A 23,169-nucleotide genomic window follows, 5' to 3' on the forward strand; every position below is an offset into this window, starting at 1 on the left:
AAAATGGAAATGATTTCGTAGAAAAGTGAAACAGTACCGTATTTTAAAAGCCAGCATCTGTTTTTTATTATTCCTCTTCTCCCTAGCTTTTGCTTGTTTCATTCCCTTGAAGGCAGCTGCAATCACTGGATCTAGCTTAAACATTTCACTGTCAGTCAAGTCTTCTAGCTGTGTAATATGGAGTGAGAAGAGGAGAAATTCTTCATGACTTGTAACAATGAATGAGTTCAAGCTGTTGCATTACATTGTATCATAGAATAATACCTTCAATAAATATGGTCAGATAATGGCAGAGTTCTACATTTAAGCTTTTATAAAATTTTGAAGGCGATGAATGATGAATGGGATTCACTATTTCTACCTAAGATATTGAATGGACACCCATCCACCTGCTCACCTGCTTGGTCATATGAAGACACCTGCTTGGTCACATGAAAACTATGTCTGCTATTTAGCAGTCAATTGAGTATCAGTACATGTATAGTCCAACATCTTTATTCAGTTGTAAGCTTCAACACACTAATTTACGAGAACTGCTGGAGAACCCACATATCAAGATCAGAGTTTGACTACCCACTGCTCCTTATAATAATTTACATTTTATTGGAAGATGGAAGAAAAACAAAACCAATATAAATTTGGTGTTCCCCTATATACAAACCAAACCAAACCTTTCTGAACACATTAGGACTAGTATGATTTGATGTCAATTTGTTCTCTCTTTCTACATTATGTGCACAAATTCATCATGTGAAAGCTTACAAGACAGCTCCCATAAACTATTACTACGTAACATTTCCTAATGTCTAAAGCATAAATATCTTGTATCATAACTGACCTCGGAGTCACTTTCTTCCGCAACAGCAGCTGGACCTAATGCTGATCTCAACTTCTCACGAAACTCCTCGTCTACAACCTCTTCCTCTTCGGACTCTTCTGACTCACTAGACTCTGACTCTTCCTCGTCTGATTCTCCGACTTCTACTCCTGTTTGTGTCAGACATATATAACACAAATAAATAGTGTATTGTCTTAATGTATCATAGAAGTAGACTTCAATGTGTCAGTATTTTGCAATATATACTGTATTACACACATATTCTCAAACACTTTCTTCCAGAGTACATGTACTGTATAAAGGGAAGTTTTCCATCCTTTTTGCCCTTGATGTCCATGAACTTGGAAGGTGAATTTAAAATGGAGGCAAAAATTTGTTACAAGTACTTATGTAACATGTTAAATTGCCACTGAGGTAGAAATGAACATGACGTGAATTTGTGTAAAATGGGACACAGGCAACAATTATCTGGGGCAAAAATATCCGATAAACAGTATGATAACTGTACATGTACTACATATTTTAGAATTCTATTGAAAATATTGATATTTAATATAAAATCATTGTCAGGTTTAAGATCAAAATATAATTCTAACATAAATGTTTCATTAGCACTCTATTGAAAATATCACATTTTATGTCATACTATAATTGCAAAAATGTTTCACAACCACTGTATACTATTGAAACTAACGATTAAAAATCCTCTCTTGATACCAAACCAAACGGGAAAAGTATAGAATGTTTTCTTTTTAATTCAAGTGATAAAAACTTCTTCATACAGATATGTAGTCCTATTATCAAACAGAAGGGTTATCAGCAGATCGTGAAATCAACACCTGAGACCAGATTTGTCACATATTCCTACAGATACCTATGTAGTCCTATTATCACATGGAAGGGTTATCACAGCAGATCATGAAATCAACACCTGAGACGAGATTTGTCTCATACTTTGTGCTTTGGGATGCCGTGCATATGTGACAGAGGTGAGTTTTTGATATAATTATTACCAGTAACAACATGTCAATCAGAGCTCGAAAGACTCAGTTTCGAAACTAATTGGAATTGGTCACCTACTTATTTGAGATAAAAAATTTCATGTAATATTATTTTAGAAGATAAAATTTTGATGTCGACCTGAAATGTATATTACGTAGGTAGTATACACTTCCAGATAGATCAACGATCGGCACAGAAGGCTGAATCTAGGTCAGTGCCGACCTCATGCGGCAATAAGCAGATGTTTTCTCCAATGGAGTCACTGTGACATTCCATAAAAAGATTCAAACTTCATTTTAACAATACTTTTGACTCCATCAACTTTCTTTCTGTACTGAAGAACTTGACTACGTGTAGTATAGAATAAACTATAGGCATGAAAGTACATAATGAATGAAATGCATCAATATTAGCTGGATTCAGTCCCATTCATTTTGTTACTTCTACAAACCACATGCTTCCCAAACTGTCCAAATATTCATGTCCCATGTTTCACCAGTTTGGAGAAGTTCCAATGTAACTGTAGAGTTTTATAGTCTATCACATTGCCATTATCTAATCCAGGAAAGATTTTTCATCATTAAGTAACAGTAAGAGAATTGATTACAACCATTGCTCTATATAAAAAAACAGAAAATACCAACATGTCAACATAATCATAATTCACACTCAAATTTAATAAAACTAGGGCAAAATATGAACAAAAGAAAGATTTACATAGAGAATCCTGAAAAAGTACAAAAATAATGAAACCAGGTGTTCCATAAGAGTAAGCTCACATAAACTTCTAAAATCTGGCATTTCAAATAAGCAGTTTGATGCAATTCTTACCGTTCTCTTCCTCGACACCTTTCATTTCATCAAAAGCCTCATCATCTTCCACATCTTCAAAGCTGACCAGGCCACTGCAACATTCCTTGCCACTGCAACAGTCCTTGTCATCCGCCATTATAACCTGGCCAACAGAGTTGATAACATCATCAATTTAACTTCTAAAGATGACGGATAAGGTAAACACGATGAATAGATGAAGCATAAAGCTATATAATGCTGAGAGTAAATATGGAATTTCATTATGTATCTACTGAACGGATTTTAAATTCTTTTTCTTATGAATATGAATGCAATCTGGGTCACTTGATGGAAGAGTTTCCAAAAAATCTACATCATCTGAATGATTGGTGTAAAGCTGTAGTGTGTGTTATCTGAGGCAATATGTAAAGCATGATGTAGGACAACATGGTGCCATAATAAAGGAATATCGGATCTTTTAATATAGAAAGTATCTATATTCCTGTGAAGAAGATCCAGATTAACACGGAGTTAATGGGAGACTTTAATCATAATATACTCACATCAATTATCAGCTGGACAGAGTCTGGTGTGATGTGGTCAGCCAAAGCCATGTACACATCCGCAGCAGTTGTCCTGGCCAGGATTGACCCCTGTGACATCATGCTGATTAACAGCTCTGTCATCACTTCTATCCACTCTGGTTCGCCATCTATAATGTTAACATACGTAAACATAATGTCCATGTTTGTCAACATTTGTAAGCATATCAACCCAAGTAGGCATAACAAACAGTAGCATATGTAAGCATAATGTTGATATATCTCAGTGTAATTTTAACACATGTAAACATTATGTTGACATATCTCTGTGTAATTATAACACATGTAAGCCTAATGTTGACATATCTCAGTGTAATTTTAACACATGTAAACATTATGTTGACATATCTCTGTGTAATTATAACACATGTAAGCCTAATGTTGACATATCTCAGTGTAATTTTAAGATGTAAGCATAATGTTGACATATCTCAGTGTAATTTTAACACATGTAAACATTATGTTGACATATCTCTGTGTAATTATAACACATGTAAGCCTAATGTTGACATATCTCAGTGTAATTTTAACACATGTAAACATTATGTTGACATATCTCTGTGTAATTATACCACATGTAAGCCTAATGTTGACATATCTCAGTGTAATTTTAAGATGTAAGCATAATGTTGACATATCTCAGTGTAATTATAACACATATAAGCATAATGTTGACATATCTCAGTGTAATTTTAACACATGTAAACATAATGTTGACATATCTCAGTGTAATTTTAAGATGTAAGCATAATGTTGACATATCTCAGTGTAATTTTAACACATGTAAACATTATGTTGACATATCTCAGTGTAATTTTAAGATGTAAGCATAATGTTGCCATATCTCAGTGTAATTTTAAGATGTAAGCATAATGTTGACATATCTCAGTGTAATTATAAGACATGTAAACATAATGTTGACATATCTCAGTGTAATTTTAACACATGTAAACATAATGTTGACATATCTCAGTGTAATTTTAAGATGTAAGCATAATGTTGACATATCTCAGTGTAATTATAACACATGTAAACATAATGCTGACATATCTCTGTGTAATTTTAAGATGTAAGCATAATGTTGACATATCTCAGTGTAATTATAACACATGTAAACATAATGTTGACATATCTCAGTGTAATTTTAAGATGTAAGCATAATGTTGATATATCTCAGTGTAATTTTAACACATATAAACATAATGTTGACATATCTCAGTGTAATTTTAAGATGTAAGCATAATGTTGATATATCTCAGTGTAATTATAACACATATAAACATAATGTTGACATATCTCAGTGTAATTTTAAGATGTAAGCATAATGTTGATATATCTCAGTGTAATTTTAACACATATAAACATAATGTTGATATATCTCAGTGTAATTTTAACACATATAAACATAATGTTGACATATCTCAGTGTAATTTTAAGATGCAAGCATAATGTTGACATATCTCAGTGTAATTTTAAGATGTAAACATAATGTTGACATATCTCAGTGTAATTTTAAGATGTAAACATAATGTTGACATATCTCAGTGTAATTTTAAGATGTAAGCATAATGTTGACATATCTCAGTGTAATTTTAAGATGTAAACATAATGTTGACATATCTCAGTGTAATTTTAAGATGTAAACATAATGTTGACATATCTCAGTGTAATTTTAAGATGTAAGCCTAATGTTGACATATCTCAGTGTAATTTTAACACATGTAAACATAATGTTGACATATCTCAGTGTAATTATAACACATGTAAACATAATGTTGACATATCTCAGTGTAATTATAACACATGTAAACATAATGTTGACATATCTCAGTGTAATTTTAACACATGTAAACATAATGTTGACATATCTCAGTGTAATTATAACACATGTAAACATAATGTTGACATATCTCAGTGTAATTTTAACACATGTAAACATAATGTTGACATATCTCAGTGTAATTTTAACACATGTAAACATAATGTTGACATATAACACTCAGTGTAATTATAACACATGTAAACATAATGTTGACATATCTCAGTGTAATTTTAACACATGTAAACATAATGTTGACATATCTCAGTGTAATTTTAACACATGTAAACATAATGTTGACATATCTCAGTGTAATTATAACACATGTAAACATAATGTTGACATATCTCAGTGTAATTATAACACATGTAAGCATAATGTTGACATATCTCAGTGTAATTTTAACACATGTAAACATAATGTTGACATATCTCAGTGTAATTATAACACATGTAAACATAATGTTGACATATCTCAGTGTAATTTTAAGATGTAAGCATAATGTTGACATATCTCAGTGTAATTATAACACATGTAAACATAATGTTGCCATATCTCAGTGTAATTTTAACACATGTAAACATAATGTTGACATATCTCAGTGTAATTTTAACACATGTAAACATTATGTTGACATATCTCAGTGTAATTTTAACACATGTAAACATTATGTTGACATATCTCAGTGTAATTTTAACACATGTAAACATAATGTTGACATATCTCAGTGTAATTTTAAGATGTAAGCATAATGTTGACATATCTCAGTGTAATTATAACACATGTAAACATAATGTTGACATATCTCAGTGTAATTTTAACACATGTAAACATTATGTTGACATATCTCAGTGTAATTTTAACACATGTAAACATAATGTTGCCATATCTCAGTGTAATTTTAAGATGTAAGCATAATGTTGACATATCTCAGTGTAATTTTAAGATGTAAGCATAATGTTGACATATTGAATATCAACACATGACCTTAGCTTAAGTTTTTTACAAACGTAAACATAATGTTGACATATCTCAGTAGAATTTTGCCACATGTTCGCATTATGTTGACATTATATATAAGTATAATTTCAACACAAGTACACATAATGTTGACATATCTCAGTATAATTTTAACACAAACACACATTTGTTGACATAGGAATGTCAAGATATCTAGCATGTTAATATCAGGATTTAGCTTGTCAACATTGAAAACATCAATTTGCAATCATTTCCTAAAGCCAGTCAGAGAGATGTCTACAGCAATAGTAGTTTGTCTAGACACGATTCTTTAACTTTGAGTTTGAAGCGAAAAATTAGGAAAGAATTCTTACCTTCACAACACTTCTTAGAAACAGATTTTCTTTTGGACTTGAAGGCATTTTTCAGACAGCCATAGACATCCTAAAGAATAAAACATGTTTCCTGTTATAAACTTAAGATATCTACACGCTGTATCAGTGTAAGTGACTGGAAACAGTAACAGGGCTGACCAGTAACTGGATGATATTGTAGAACAGAAGCTTACCTGTAAGTGACTGGAAACAGTAACAGGGCTGACCAGTAACTGAGTGATGTTGTAGAACAGAAGCTTACCTCTAAACGACTGGAGACTGTAACAGGGCTGACCAGTAACTGGGTGATGTTGTAGAACAGAAGCTTACCTCTAAGTGACTGGAAACATTAACAGGGCTGACCAGTAACTGGGTGATGTTGTAGAACAGAAGTTTACCTCTAAATGACCGGAGACAGTATAACAGGGCTGACCAGTAACTGGGTGATGTTGTAGAACAGAAGCTTACCTCTAAATGACTGGAGACAGTAACAGGGCTGACCAGTAACTGGGTGATGTTGTAGAACAGAAGCTTACCTCTAAGTGACTGGAAACATTAACAGGGCTGACCAGTAACTGGGTGATGTTGTAGAACAGAAGTTTACCTCTAAATGACCGGAGACAGTATAACAGGGCTGACCAGTAACTGGGTGATGTTGTAGAACAGAAGCTTACCTCTAAATGACTGGAGACAGTAACAGGGCTGACCAGTAACTGAGTGATGTTGTTGAACAAAAGCTTACCTCTAAGTGACTGGAAACATTAACAGGGCTGACCAGTAACTGAGTGATGTTGTAGAACAGAAGCTTACCTCTAAACGACTGGAGACAGTAACAGGGCTGACCAGTAACTGAGTGATGTTGTAGAACAGAAGCTTACCTCTAAGTGACTGGAGACAGTAACAGGGTCAACCAGTAACTGAGTGATGTTGTAGAACAGTAGTAATAAGAAAGCATGGCCAGTGGTCATCTTGTCAGAGTTGGCAGTGATATGCTGGATGCAAATATGAAAATTTTAAAGTTATTATCATATATATACACTGATAATAAGAAGTGATACAGATGGACCCTGATACTAATATTTCCATAATTATTGGGCGGTAAAAATGACTTTCTGCACCAACATTGTAATACTTTACAATCTCTTAAAAGCATGACATAACATTTAGCAATGTAACTGATTTCTGGTCCCTAACTTGGAATTTATGTCAGAGTAACAACACATCCAATGAAGGTAATACATCTATACCTGTAAATAAAGGTAACATATCTATACCTGTAAATAAAGGTAACACATCTATACCTGTAAATAAAGGTAATACATGTATACCTGTAAATAAAGGTAACACATGTATACCTGTAAATAAAGGTAACACATGTATACCTGTAAATAAAGGTAACACATCTATACCTGTAAATAAAGGTAACACATGTATACCTGTAAATAAAGGTAACACATCTATACCTGTAAATAAAGGTAACACATCTATACCTGTAAATAAAGGTAATACATCTATACCTGTAAATAAAGGTAACACATGTATACCTGTAAATAAAGGTCATACATCTATACCTGTAAATAAAGGTAACACATGTATACCTGTAAATAAAGGTAACACATCTTTATCTGTTAAGATTATTCAGTTTCAAAACACTTGTCGTGCCTTGTGCATGCCAACCTAATTATCATTCCACCTGAGTTGAAATCCCCCTTTTTGTCACCCAAATGGAGAAATGCTATTCTATTCATCTCCTCTCTGCTTTTTCAAGCCAGTTCCATTTTTCATACTTGTAAACAGTAAAACAGAAAGTGCATACCTTTGTTTGAACAGATTCCATAGTTTCCAGGACCTTGTTCCAATCTGACACCCACTCATGAGGCATCTAAACAGAGGGTGACAACGTACTGTTATATGTAATACCTAATTAAAACTAACGAAAAGACAGGTGGGCTTAACTAAACTAAAGGTAAAACCCTCCACATGAAATATCTGTACAGACATAAAACTTCAGTAACAGATAACAATATCTGAATTTGAAATAATCAGAGCTCTGACAAAACACACAGCTCAATTTGGAAATGTTTGTCAATAACAAATGACACAGATATAATTTGTTTATTGTCTACTTATACCTCTATATACATGTACGTTATAAATAAATTTGATTTTACAAGTTACCTGTCAACAAAAGTTTAATGATATAATATTAAAGATGTCCATAACATTTCAAAAAACAAGTATTTCCCCCTAAAATATTCCTTTGTCTGGGAAAGCTAAGTTAAGCTAAAAAGGAACCCCCCCCCCCCCCACCCCAGAACAAATATCAGTCCCTGAGTACAATTAACGAGTGATTTCTTTAAACACTTGAACAAAAATCTTAACATTTTATCAGACAAAAATAAGTCCAAGATTATGTCTATTTCTCCCCAAAATCCATTTCTGTGAAGGAAATGTTAAACCCTACATGGACCTGATACAAAACATTAATATCCTGGTATAAATATAATGCACTAATCACTTTCACCAAAATCTTAACACCTAACATCCAACACTAACACCAGGTGACAATATTAGTTCTCCCTCTTCTTATACCGAGCAAGCTAAAAATTGAAAAATTCAGTCATTTGACTTTATTGGAGTCAAAGAGTTGAAATACTGAATATTGTAATAGAAGACCAGTGAAGTAAGCTATGTTTTACAGACTTTGGAGAAATCGATGAGCTTACAGAAACAGGATGGATCGTAAAGTTGATTACAGTATTGTTTAGTCTCATAAAAGTTACAAACTACATCACATCTTTACTTTTCCAAGGTCCTTTATTATCATTTAAAAAAATTAAGGGTACCTGACAATTTCAGGATAAATAGAGTGGAAAATGGTAACATTCCAACTATATCATTGAATACATACATTATTTTGTTGCTCTGTTACCAGGCAAATAGCAACACTGTCAGTCTCCATCAATGTCTGAAATATAAGAGATAAAAACAAATTACTGCAAAACCGCAAACAACAAATACAATTCTGTTAGCCAATGTGGTGGGCAATGTAATAACACCATCCATAAACAGTGTCAAATACATGTCATTTAACCGAAGCCTTCTCTGTGAATCCCATTCCCTAACATAGGTAAGAATGACATTATGTACAATGAAACAAAATATGACTGATACCACCATTACGTGAAATACCCCAATAAACAAAATATCTTTTATTAATACTGGAAAGAAATTGTTGAAAGGTTTGTACAAACCTGATCCCTGTGACCTTGCAGGTCACTTTTTTTTTCAAAATTTTGTCAGGTTCCATCGAAGTAATCTTCCTGCCAATTATTATTGTCATTTTGAATATTGGGAAGAAAAGGTTTGTTAACAAATTTAACCCCTGTGACTTGATTTTGGGTCAAGGTAATTTTTTTTGCCAGCTTTGTTGGGCTTCATCCAAGGAACCTTCCAGCCAAATATGATTCCAAGCATTTTGGTTCTTAAGAAGAAGTCAGTAAAAGGAAAAAGTTGATGCAGGCTGGACAGACAGACACTATATCACAGATAAGGTTACATGGTCCACCCTATGTGAACTAAAACTTTAACAATATGTGGTATCGCCTACTATACGTAAATGATTCAGTGGTAAATATTTGGAATTCTACAGATAAAGATCTAATTTTGTTCAATATAAAGTTTAGTTCAGTTTTCAAATTTAGAATCCAAACTTGTCTTAGTTTATGCCGGTTTTTCCTGGTTGTTTGATTATTTGCTACAGATCAGGTGTTAAATTGTTAAAACTCACCTGCATGTACTCCATCAATCTTTGTGCTGTGTGTATATAAGCAATCACTGACAATGGTTTTGATTTCTCTGTAACAGAAACAATTCTATCAGAATTAATTAACTTAAAATATTTTATCATATGAAAGATTTTCTGCTGATTGGTATGTATGGAATAGAATAAAAGGAGGGAGAACAGAATTTTTTAAACAAATTATGACCTGAATAGTGTAACAAAGAGACCATACATACAGTGTAATCAAAGACGTATATAATTATATGTTACATCATTCAATATATATCTACTAATGTGATAATTAATATTAATTGTGTACATGTATAATGTAGTTGATCCTGGTTTATAATTATATATATACTTGAATACAATTTTTACAACCATTTAGAAATTTATGTGCAGTGACTGCACTTTCACCTCCATCAAATGAACTATGAAGTCTACATGTACATACATTAAAATGTACTATACAGGGGCCGTCAGTACATGTCATTCTGGCATCATTAACATGTCTTTTCATTACACTGTATGTGCTCTTGGTTCACTGTAGACCAGAAGATCTTCAGAAAACATTACCTGTTTTGTAGACAAGCAGATTGTTCAGTGCCTTGAAGAAATTATCCTGTATATGTTTTCTCGTAAGAGTATCTAAACTTCTGTTGGTCTGCGTACACTGAAATGTTAAACATGGTAGAGCTGGATATTAATTGTATAAACAAGCAGACAAATGATAGAGAAAATATATATATCTGACAAAATATAATAATGATATATACCATACTACAATGATATGTAACATGATATATAACATACTACAATGATATGCAACATGATATATAACATACTACAATGATATGTAACATGACATATAACATACTACAATGATATGTAACATGACATATAACATACTACAATGATATGTAACATGACATATAACATACTACAATGATATGTAACATGACATATACCATACTACAATGATATGTAACATGACATATAACATACTACAATGATATGTAACATGACATATAACATACTACAATGATATGTAACATGATATATAACATACTACAATGATATGCAACATGATATATAACATACTACAATGATATGTAACATGACATATAACATACTACAATGATATGTAACATGACATATAACATACTACAATGATATGTAACATGACATATACCATACTACAATGATATGCAACATGACATATACCATACTACAATGATATGCAACATGACATATAACATACTACAATGATATGTAACATGACATATAACATACTACAATGATATGTAACATGACATATAACATACTACAATGATATGTAACATGACATATAACATACTACAATGATATGTAACATGACATATAACATACTACAATGATATGTAACATGACATATACCATACTACAATGATATGCAACATGACATATAACATACTACAATGATATGTAACATGATATATACCATACTACAATGATATGTAACATGACATATAACATACTACAATGATATGTAACATGATATATACCATACTACAATGATATGTAACATGACATATACCATACTACAATGATATGTAACATGACATATACCATACTACAATGATATGTAACATGACATATACCATACTACAATGATATGTAACATGATATATACCATACTACAATGATATGTAACATGATATATACCATACTACAATGATATGTAACATGGCATATAACATACTACAATGATATGTAACATGGCATATACCATACTACATAAGGAAAAAAAACTTCAATGTTTCCTTTGAGAGTTTTTTATTTAGTTTAATTTAGTTGTTGTTGTTTAAAGTGGAAAAAACTTGACCTTCCAGTGATCAAAACATTTCCCATATAATGAATGATAACGACTTTTACCCTGCTGTGTATTCCCTACAAAGCACTAATCCCATTAAATTTAACAAGAAGTTAGAATGAGTGATATAACAGGGTGTTAATCTTTAACATGCAAACTTTCATCCAACAAATCTTTGTTTCAGTAAACACAGGTCCTGGATTTGATCCCAAACAGACTAATATCAGAATCAGTACAAAAAACGCTGTGACCTCTGTTACATATATGGAACAGAATCTGTTGCTCAAATACTATGAATTGAGCTTTAATGACTTTGTGACTAATTAAGACCAGTTTTCAATGACTATTGTGCTATATTAGGGTGGAAGACCACCATTATGTGACTGATTACGGCCAGTAGATGATCACTTACATGTACAATCTTGGTAGGTTTACTGACAACCCAGAATGAGTGAACTGCCAGGAACTGTAACAAATGTAACTGCCGATCATGATCAGTACAATTGCTCTTCAATGTTACTAGATTACGCACTTCAGAAACGATATCCTTCAAACGAAGTATCACCTTCTGTGACCATATGTCTTCCTGATTGTCCCTGTAAACAAACACAGAAAAATCTTTCACATGTCTATGTAAGCTCATCAATATTCTGTTTTTTATCTCTCCACTTATAAGGGATGGTAGTCGTATACGTTAATTTGGACCGAACTTTTCTGTGTCATCCAAACCGATCAGTATCTTTTAATGGCATGTTGCAATCAAAATGATGTCAATCAAATTACAACTTATAATTCAAAAGGAAAGTAATTCGACTGGATTGTAGAATTCAGAAATTATTATCATGAAACTGATATGCAGAATTATTAATCTATGGCCCTTTAATGGGATTAGGTTCAATTTTTATCACTCTTGGGCTGATATTTTGTATTATTTCAACCTTGGCTTTGCCAGTATTATTGTACATCAGAAGTTCACACATAATTTACTAAGTAAGTACCAGAAAACCAGTTCACAGTCCCTTTGGTGCTTTAAATATTTCATGGATTCAATATAACACAGAACATTAAACAAAGAATGACTTATTTCATAAAAAACAAACAAATGGCCCATAGGGCCTGCATTGATATTTCAGGGTCTATTCAGTTTTTAGTAAGACACAGATCATTAGATATGAGTGTTATACTGTGCTGGTAATGAGATATCCTGAATGGCACTATAACAGTATTAATCTAATGACATAGCAACGTCTACAGAATTTTGAGTTTGATAGTAGTGTTAACAAACTGAACTCAGTACAGTCTTAAGTCGTCACTAGTTGACCACTGACAAGGATTGATTTACACATCTGTGATAATTTCTGTATAAAAACACAAATAAAGGACTACAATTGGCCCAATTGTATTTTAGTGTAATATTTCAGCATGAAAATTGAAAAATACGATAACCACCAAAACACCAAAACATCTATGTTCAAAGTTAGTCCCTTGCTCTATTGTTTAGTAAAGGGTAAATATACTTTAACTTTACATACATTTTTGTATTCATGTTGGTAATAGAACTATAGCTGTTGAGCACAGAATTTTCAGTCAATGACCCTTTCCTTTCATAGAGATAGAGGAAATATTATTAACATTGTAGGGAATGTGAAATCACTACAATAAAGGCATACCTTTTCTCAATGGCGTCAGCAAAATATTTCATTAAAAAGTTTCCGTAACATTCAGCACCTTCTGATGTTAACTGGAAAACAAACATGATCAAATTTTAACAAGTGAAATAGTTCTGGTTTTCTCATGCAAAAAAACTGATACTTTTTAAAGTAAACTAAAAGAAAGTAAAATGATTTTGAGGCAATGATTCTTAAATGATCTAACCTTGAATAAAAAAATCTCCAAATGTGTCAAGAAAACAGAAGAAGTTTTGCTACTGATGCTGAATCTTAAAGGGGCTATTTAGTCAAGTTTGTCTATCTTTTTTCTAGTTACAAATTCATCCGTAAAAATGCAGTTCTATAATCCTTATGAACTATCCTCGCTGACATATTGATACAAGCGCGTGTTTTCCATCGGTTTTTTGATTAATGATATGGGAAACCCTAATTGTCTGTACAGACATGATAAAATGCAAATGAGCAAGCCGCCTATGCACACTTTGAACTGTGAGCATGCGCAAACGCGTCTGAAAAAACTTAACAAAAATGGCTTCCCAGCCGAAGCGTGTTTGTGGCAAACGGGGCACATCATCGCACACAAAATGTAGAAAAGGCCAGTGGCAGAAAGCTCACCCTCAAATAACAATAGAAGAGCAGTATGAGGGGTGGGACAAGTTCAAGAAAGAAAACTTTTTCCAAATTAATGAAGAAGTTGTGAAGACTCTCCTAGAGGCTAGACTGTTGGTAAGTGATAAGTCATCATCGCTGGTGATATTTTGTGTATGTCAGACCGTGTTTGGCAGATTTAAACCATCAAATAACAATTCACCATGAACTTCAGTAACTTTTATATGTTTCACAAAGGTTTACCACGCAATTTCTTTCATTATCGCTATTTTTTGCGGGGGCTTCCCCAGATTTTAAACTGACCACACTGGACATTGGCTACGTAGGAGAAAACTATTATGTACAGATTTGTTAGTCTGGACACATATATTTTCATTTCCAGCTGAATAGAAAAAACGTTGTTTGACTAAATAGCCCCTTTAAATTGAGAGTTTCTGTCAGATGTCTTAGGAATAATAATATACAACTTACTTTATCTTATTCAAGAGTAAATGACAAATGATTGGGGCCTCCCACATTTTGAAACAAAATTTGGAAAAGAATAAATATGGGTAATTACCAGGACAAAACATATCCGTTAATCTTATAGCCTTTAAATGTCATCCATAATTTGAGTTTGCATTGTACATTTTCAATGTATCACAGTTACAGTGGTATAGCAAATACTTGTGTAACGCCATAGCAAGAATGCCACAGTTAAATCAAAGTTTGTGATTCAGTCTCCTGAAATGATGTACCATCAACAGGTATAACACAAATTCTCCGTGTTTCAAAGTTTTCTAAACAGTTCCTCCAATATCAATATATCACAGTTTGACTGAATGTGTTTAAGATGTTTTGTCTTACTGAGTTTTTCACAAGTCTCAAGTAATATAAGGTCTAGACAGGTATATAACCAGTCACCAGTAGGATAGGGTCTAGATCTCAATGTAATTAGGTATATAACCAGTCACCAGTAGGATAGGGTCTAGATCTCAATGTAATTAGGTATATAACCAGTCACCAATAGGATAGGGTCCAGATCTCAATGTAATTAGGTATATAACCAGTCACCAGTATGATAGGGTCTAGATCTCAATGTAATTAGGTATATAACCAGTCACCAGTAGGATAGGGTCTAGATCTCAATGTGATTAGGTATATAACCAGTCACCAGTAGGATAGGGTCTAGATCCCAATGTAATTAGGTATATAACCAGTCACCAGTAGGATAGGGTCTAGATTTCAATGTAATTAGGTATATAACCAGTCATCAGTACGATAGGGTCTAGATCTCAATGTAATTAGGTATATAACCAGTCACCAGTAGGATAGGGTCTAGATCTCAATGTGATTAGGTATATAACCAGTCACCAGTAGGATAGGGTCTAGATCTCAATGTGATTAGGTATATAACCAGTCACCAGTAGGATAGGGTCTAGATCCCAATGTGATTAGGTATATAACCAGTCACCAGTAGGATGTAGATCTCAATGTAATTAGGTATATAACCAGTCACCAGTAGGATAGGGTCTAGATCCCAATGTAATTAGGTATATAACCAGTCACCAGTACGATGTAGATCTAATGTGTATATAACCAGTCACCAGTAGGATAGGGTCTAGATCTCAATGTAATTAGGTATATAACCAGACATCAGTACGATAGGGTCTAGATCTCAATGTAATTAGGTATATAACCAGTCACCAGTAGGATAGGGTCTAGATCTCAATGTAATTAGGTATATAACCAGTCACCAGTAGGATAGGGTCTAGATCTCAATGTAATTAGGTACATAACCAGTCACCAGTAGGATAGGGTCTAGATCCCATACTGACTTACATGAAGTGTGATCCTGTCAATCACTCGGTTCATCTCTGTGCACAGTCTCTCCCCTTTCAGATCAAACAGTTTGGTCAGCATTGCATGTTGAATTTTACCATTCTCACATTTTTGGAGAAAGGTCACCAAACTGTCCATCTACAAAATAACATTTTTTTATAGGTGTGATTGCTTTTTTATAAATTGTTAACAATAAGATCAGTCAGGACAAATGATAATATTCATTAATGAGGCAAGAGTTTCCACAACGATTGAAGTTCAAGGTCAGAGTGAACAACACAGGAGTACAACCTCAAGGTGTGATTAACAATAGTGTGGACCAAGACACTTCAATTACATAACTCACCGCCTGCCTCGCCATAGCATGAAGAGGGTTATCCTTGTTAGATTTCTTGTCTAGATGTCGAACCAGTAATGGTAAGACTGATGGGCAGCAAACAGATTCAACCTGTCAAAAAGAAAACAAAATGAAACATGGAGGTAGTTTGTTTTTTGTAAAATTATTAGAAAATCTTTTGAAAATTACAGAGAAAGTTAGAAAATAGTTGCATCAAAATAAAAATGATTGAGTACAGAATGTCCGACAAATTATCTGGATCCATTGAAAATAAATATTACCATCTCGAAATGTAATCTTGCTCCTTGCTCTCACAACCTGTAGCTTTAATTTTAGCAGCTATTACCTCCCTTGGCTCAAACAATCTAGTGTTTCTGGTCTATAATGGTCCTAACAGCATGTAACCTCAATTTTTAGCACTACTTACCACTACAGGTTACCCAAACATGTGCAACTACTAGCCCTGGTCCTTTCACCATGTAACCCCATACAGCACCAGTTTTTAACTTCCCAGGCTCTCACAAACATGTAACCTCAATATCTGGCAGTAATTACCTCCCTTGACTCTCATACCTATGGCAGTTCCCTCCCTTCACTCTTTTATTCTTTTGCTCAAATCTGTGAGAGTCAGGCTTACCTCTTGGACCCTCAAATTTGTAATGGCCTACGGATTCACATCATACATGAAATAGATTAAATTTTTATTTATTTGAGGGTTCTTTTTCAACCTTCGAAGTAAAAATGAAGGTTTTTGAGGGTCAGGGAAAAACCTTGGAAGATCTTACCTCCCCTGGGTCTCACATTTGTGGCTGTACATACCTCTTGTGATGTCTTTACAAGTGGAATTACTTGGCAAAAGATATGGAGTCCCAGATTTGTAGAGCGTGTGTGGTTGCTACAAAAGAGCAGCTCTGAAAACAAACAATATCTAATGTAAATAGATGGACTTTGTACTGCTTTAAAGTAATTCATTTTTTCCTATTTTAAGGTAAAACAATCCCAACTCACACACAAAAGGAATATTTGTGTTTAAATGTTCATACCTAGCATTACAATAAATTCAATAGTAATATCAGGCTTTCAGATTAGCCTCAGCAAAAATGCTGATTTTGCAACTGCCAAAAGTGAAAAAACCAGTAGATAAAATATACTTGCCAATGTTGGTGTAAATACATACTGAATATTACAAATGATTTTCAATAAAACTGCTCTTAAATTCAGCATGACAATGATGATACAGACATATTTTAATAGGACGACACACTTTATAATGAGAGAAAAATCATAGCAACCAAAACAAAATCACTTTTCAAAAAAGAAATTTTGGCGATTTATCAAAAGAGGCTAATTCATCTACGAACTATTCCACAAATATTGATCTTAAAGGCAATGACACAAGAGAGCCTGGTGTCTATATCCTGAATTTCTGAGCAAATTCCTATGGGAAAGCATTACAAGTTTACATCACATTAAAATGCTGAACATTGTCTTTCTTCTTTTTTTTTCACAGTAGGACCAATATTTTAGACTATAAAATTTTATTGTTATATAGCACAATGTATGGTATGTGGTGGGCTCATGGCAGAGCTCATGGAAAATAAATTTGTAAACTGTGTTCTATATTAGAAACTGTAGATACTTACTGACAATGTGAGACCAGAACTCTGTGACTGACAGTTCTGACTTTGTAAACTGCTCTAGGACTTCTGGAATAACAGGATGGATGACCGGGTATGTTTCTGAGGATTTCTACAAAAACAAGTTATCTCATTATTCTGTATCAATGCTACTGTTGTCTTCTTCAGTACAACAGTCAGTTACATGTTAAGACATTTTGACAAGACATAAGGGATTGGTACAAACGATCTATTGACTATTTATAACTAAAGATAGAAGAGAAGAAAAATAGAATTATCCCCCTTTTTTCCAATCAGGTAATCTGTGAAATAAATTCCATGTTGAATTTAAACTCATGTTTTATAATAAAGATATGACATTGTAATTGTTGGAAGCAAGCATATGACCTGTGATACAATCTTTGAAACTGCCTTTTTGTATCTGACAGTCCTATTGCAGTCTATCTAATATTAACATTCATGATATTTTTCACAAATATCCAACACTAGAACAATGCCTGTTACTGATTATACAAGAATCTTTTATAATTTCAAAACAATTCATTTCTCATCAAAATTTCAAATACTGTAAATCACTTATATTTTGCATGGGATATTTTTCATGTGAATACGCAAGGAGACTGAATCGCAAAACCAAATCCTTTGCAAATATTTAGACGAAAGTAACTCTGAAAGCATTCCTGTTGATTTGGTTACTGATATCAGAGTCTCAAAGAATCCTGATCTCTAGTAACTCATCATTTGTTAATTTAAAGTCAATTCTAGATCAGCTTTAAGGAAATCATGTAATTGTAGATATGTCTGAACAGATAAGTTCATAAAATAATGTATTCATGAAATTTAAGTGATTTACAATATATCAGTATCTGTAGAATAGAATCTGAGTTTTATTTTTAACAAAGATTTCATGAAGCAAAGATGGCCATATTGGATTTAATATCTGCTCAAAATAACATGCAAAGTTGGAGAACACATACTGGGTAGTTATTATTCCCAGCAAATTTCAGACTAAACAGTTGCATTTTAAAACAGACACAATGGATTTCAAACTGCCTGCAAACCAAACAGTTAATGGAATTTCTTAAACAAGTTTAAAATCTAATAGGACAAAAAGCATTTGATGAGACAGAAAACCATAGCCAACAAAAGAACCAGTCACTGAAAGTTGAAAAGAAACAGGCTGCAGTACATTAATAGGAACATGGTCAATGAACTGCAATTTTGTTATACTTACTAACACAACTTGACATATATTATCAAAGTTCTTCTCTGTAATGATTTTTGGTCGACTCCAATGCTCTTTCAAAAATGCTTTTCCAATAAGATGCTGAAAAAAGGAAAATTTAATTAACTTTATATCATAATATGATATACTGTTTCATTGTTATTGCTAGTGTACAGATATCTACACTGGTCAATCTGTGCTACAATTCCTCATTATACATAATGCTGTACACAATAGAGCTAAGATATCTTTACCATGTTTATAGACTTTTAAAATCAATTTGAAGCATGCTTACGATATTCCTATCATTCAAATGCTTAAAAAAGAACAGGAAACCTTTCTTTACCTTATGGTGTTTACGACACAGCAATAACAGCAACAGAGCGTCAGGTGTACACTTATCCCAACCCAACATCAGTTCAGTCTGTATACCAGGAAACACACCCTCCTCGAACCTTTCTGTATCAACCTATTAACAAGTTATAACATTGTAAATCAATAAATGTTAAATAGAATTCATAATTTTCTATTCTCTATGTCAGTAATTGTTTAACAGACCAAAAGTTAATAGAAATGTCTTTGTAAGATCAGAAAATGGGTCACTTGTCTCACATACGTCTAGAGTATGAAATCAAATACTATCATCATGGACTGATCTGTTGCCAAATCATTACAAATAATAGACAGATATTGACAAGAGAATACCTGAGGTATGAGATGGGCCACACCACCAATACAGATCTGTTGGAGATAGGAACGCTTTGTTTTCATGTCTTGCAGGTTATCAATAACCTCTTTAATGCATTCAGGAGAACCCTTCAAATGGAAAATACATATTTGCTATTAATATATCAAAGTCTCTATGCAGGTATGTCTAAATAAAATATATTACCTAATACTTGTTGCACAAAATTAATTTATAAATTTCAAGTTAAAAATTCAAACAAACTCTGTTATAAATACATGTTCTGTACAATATATAAAATTAAATTTACCTGTGTGAGTCTCCCAGACTGAATCAGCGCCAGGTAAACCATTGCTCTGCCGAGTAAGATACTACCAGTTTCCTAGAAATAAGTCAAAGATTTTAACTAAAGAAAGTTCAACCGTACAATTTTCTTTTAACAATTGTGAATAATTACAATTTCTAATAAACATTACATGGTTTAAACTCATAATTGATGAACATGTTATATGGTAGTGTTCAAAAATGACTTGAAAATTAAAAATGTATTTCATATTACAGGTATCAACTGAAGATCAATATTAAATTTTTAATCACCTTAATAATTGTTCAGTGTTAAAAATGTTCTTTAAGGATTTTTGACTATCATATAAAATGTTAAGAAACATCTAGATATGTTCAGGTTACTATATATCACATTACTTACGTACTGGAAAATTAAATTTCTCATCTGGGATACTAAATGCATACCATTTAACAATAAAAATAATTAGATCCAATTTACTATACATGTATATTCATTCTTCTAATTTTATAGTATATAACTTGTAATCAAATTTTACTCCAGAAATCTATAATATGGAACTTGTGGTAAAACTTATAATAGAGGTCTATGTATAAAACGCTAATAGTTGATGCTGTTGGGTGGATGATGTATAAATAGGATATACTTACACCTTTGGCATCCTTTTTAGACAATTGGAGGTATTTAGTTACTAAAGATAGCACCTCTTCAACACTGATGGCAGTGAACTTTCGTAAGATCTACAACATATACCAGATACAAAAGAACTGTTATAAACATTATCTTCAATTTTTTATTCTCAATTCAATCAATTCAATTATATTACTAAAAATTATGTACCTACCTATCCAAAGTTACTTAATTCTGAAGAGATCCATTGAATCAATATAAGTTTAAAATCTTTCTTCTTAATTTTCCGTTTCATTGACAGCACTATACATTGTGAATTAATCACAAATTCATAATCATCATAGGCAGTCATTCTAATATTACTAGAAATGTAGTATGTACAATTTTGACCATTAACTAAACATCACCAAGTTGTAGTATTTGATGGTATTTCTACTTTATAGGTGTGGTGGCCTCACTAAATATGGCCATGTTTATTTTTTTCCCATTCTTTATAATTTTATTGATACATTGTTTTACTCTATAAGAATGCACTTAGACTTATTCCAGTAAAACATCTACTAAACCACAGGTTTTCACTTTCCTGCCTATAATTCCTATGAATATTATCAATTAAAGTAATGGTGTTACAAATGTACCACAAAACCTGGAGTCCTAAGATCAGTGTTTTACTGAAATAGTCCTTAATTCCTAGACATAAAACATTTAGTCATAAGTTTAGAACTTATTTAGGATTTGTCTTCTCACAAGTTTGTTTACATCTGTTGACCATCATCAATAATACCTGACACAATGCCACAGAGAATCCTTGGCGGGCACATTTTCTGTTGGAGGATACACCTGTTATAAGTCTTCTCAGTGTATACTTCAAATCCTTTCCCACAGAGTCCTGTAAGAATAAATAACAAGATTGTTCAGTACAGTATGTGGCTGCCCATGTCAAAGATAACTACATTATTGTGTATTTGTATCGATGCAAAACAAGAGATCCCAGAGGTATCCTGGTGTCCACCATAGTATGATCTCTATTGAGTCCTTATTAATTCAATCTTTTCCATGATTTCTCTTTTATTCTCTTCGTGCTCAGAATGCTGAACTTGGGCAATAAGTTACAATGGAAAACCAACATTTGCAGACAAAGATTCTTCCAGAACTTCAATAAATAATAATACCAAATTAAGCTATTTCTGTCAAAATCTACGATGACCGCTTGTCTCTGCCATATTTGTTTTATCATCTAGCATCTAGTTCCAACCAATCCCAAAATGGTAAATACACATCTAGCTACTAACTTGAAGGGAATCCTACATGAAATGTTTGATAATTATCCATCCAGTGCTTCTCCAGAAATACTGAAAACTAACTAATACTCTCAAAAATCATTCAGTCCCAGAATGGACAATACTAAAGACTACAGAAAACCTAAATATGAAATTTTTAAATGATCCATATGGTGCTTCTCCAGAAATAGATAACAAACCATAACTGAAAAAAATCAAAAGGACAGATGGATGAATGACAAGTGAATAGACGGATGATAGATGGATAGACAATTGATGGACCAAAGATCTAAACCAAGGGCCGATCTAACAGCACACCATCTGATGATGGTGGGTTAAAACTATGGAAATGTAACAATACAAAAACTTTTTAATCCCACAATGGAAGCACAACTACCTGAGGCAAAAAAAGTTTGCCTAAAAGTTTCAAACAGATTGGTAGAAAATTTCACTGAGAGGTAATCATGAGAGATTTAATTGCTGAAAAATGATTAGGTAATAAAAACCGTAGAATTGAAATGAAATGTATAGCTTAATGAAACAAATCCATCTCATGCTGAAAAATTATTTACTCTACAAACTTTCTAATAGATAAAAACTGAGAAAAACTTCTCCAAGAAATCTTCTAATCATGCTGTTCATAAACTTACTGTGATAGTAAATAGTAAAACGAAAGCCGAAGTTTGATGTGGTAATGGCTAACCAATGGACAACATGACATACAATATTACATTAATTCAGTATAAATGATATGTCCTATAATATACTGATAGATGTATACAAAAGATCCAGGAGGGATCTTGGTGCCCACCAATGCTGATCTTTATCTGTTCTTCAAAAGTTGGACCTTTTCCCTTTCTATTCTTTTTCCCTGCTTTTGCTTTTACTGATAATGAAATTAAAACATTCTTCTTAAGGAATAGTGAATGTTATCTTTCACTGTCAAAG

The 23,169-nt window shown here is 32.8% G+C and overlaps 1 protein-coding gene across 1 annotated transcript in view; it reads right to left on the reverse strand.

Moving 5' to 3' along the window:
- Positions 1 to 23,169, reverse strand: part of LOC132555666 (myb-binding protein 1A-like) — a 37,996-nt gene that overhangs the window by 14,055 nt on the left and 772 nt on the right. The window contains exons 2-23 of the mRNA XM_060220018.1: positions 21,726 to 21,830; positions 20,962 to 21,051; positions 20,318 to 20,389; positions 20,028 to 20,138; positions 19,669 to 19,791; positions 19,332 to 19,424; positions 18,104 to 18,209; positions 17,280 to 17,371; positions 16,470 to 16,571; positions 16,124 to 16,261; positions 13,694 to 13,764; positions 12,436 to 12,619; positions 10,748 to 10,844; positions 10,178 to 10,245; positions 9,299 to 9,355; positions 8,204 to 8,269; positions 7,266 to 7,379; positions 6,388 to 6,457; positions 3,196 to 3,344; positions 2,672 to 2,795; positions 839 to 987; positions 38 to 168 (exon numbers count right to left, since the gene is read on the reverse strand). Coding sequence (XP_060076001.1) covers positions 38 to 168; positions 839 to 987; positions 2,672 to 2,795; positions 3,196 to 3,344; positions 6,388 to 6,457; positions 7,266 to 7,379; positions 8,204 to 8,269; positions 9,299 to 9,355; positions 10,178 to 10,245; positions 10,748 to 10,844; positions 12,436 to 12,619; positions 13,694 to 13,764; positions 16,124 to 16,261; positions 16,470 to 16,571; positions 17,280 to 17,371; positions 18,104 to 18,209; positions 19,332 to 19,424; positions 19,669 to 19,791; positions 20,028 to 20,138; positions 20,318 to 20,359 — 2,087 coding nt within the window. The 5' untranslated portion in view covers positions 20,360 to 20,389; positions 20,962 to 21,051; positions 21,726 to 21,830. The remainder of the gene's footprint in view (positions 1 to 37; positions 169 to 838; positions 988 to 2,671; positions 2,796 to 3,195; positions 3,345 to 6,387; positions 6,458 to 7,265; positions 7,380 to 8,203; positions 8,270 to 9,298; positions 9,356 to 10,177; positions 10,246 to 10,747; positions 10,845 to 12,435; positions 12,620 to 13,693; positions 13,765 to 16,123; positions 16,262 to 16,469; positions 16,572 to 17,279; positions 17,372 to 18,103; positions 18,210 to 19,331; positions 19,425 to 19,668; positions 19,792 to 20,027; positions 20,139 to 20,317; positions 20,390 to 20,961; positions 21,052 to 21,725; positions 21,831 to 23,169) is intronic.

The sequence above is a fragment of the Ylistrum balloti genome, unplaced genomic scaffold, assembly GCF_031769215.1.
Source record: "Ylistrum balloti isolate Yb309-2 unplaced genomic scaffold, AGI_CSIRO_Ybal_v1 Utg370510, whole genome shotgun sequence".
Lineage (NCBI taxonomy): Eukaryota > Metazoa > Mollusca > Bivalvia > Pectinida > Pectinidae > Ylistrum > Ylistrum balloti.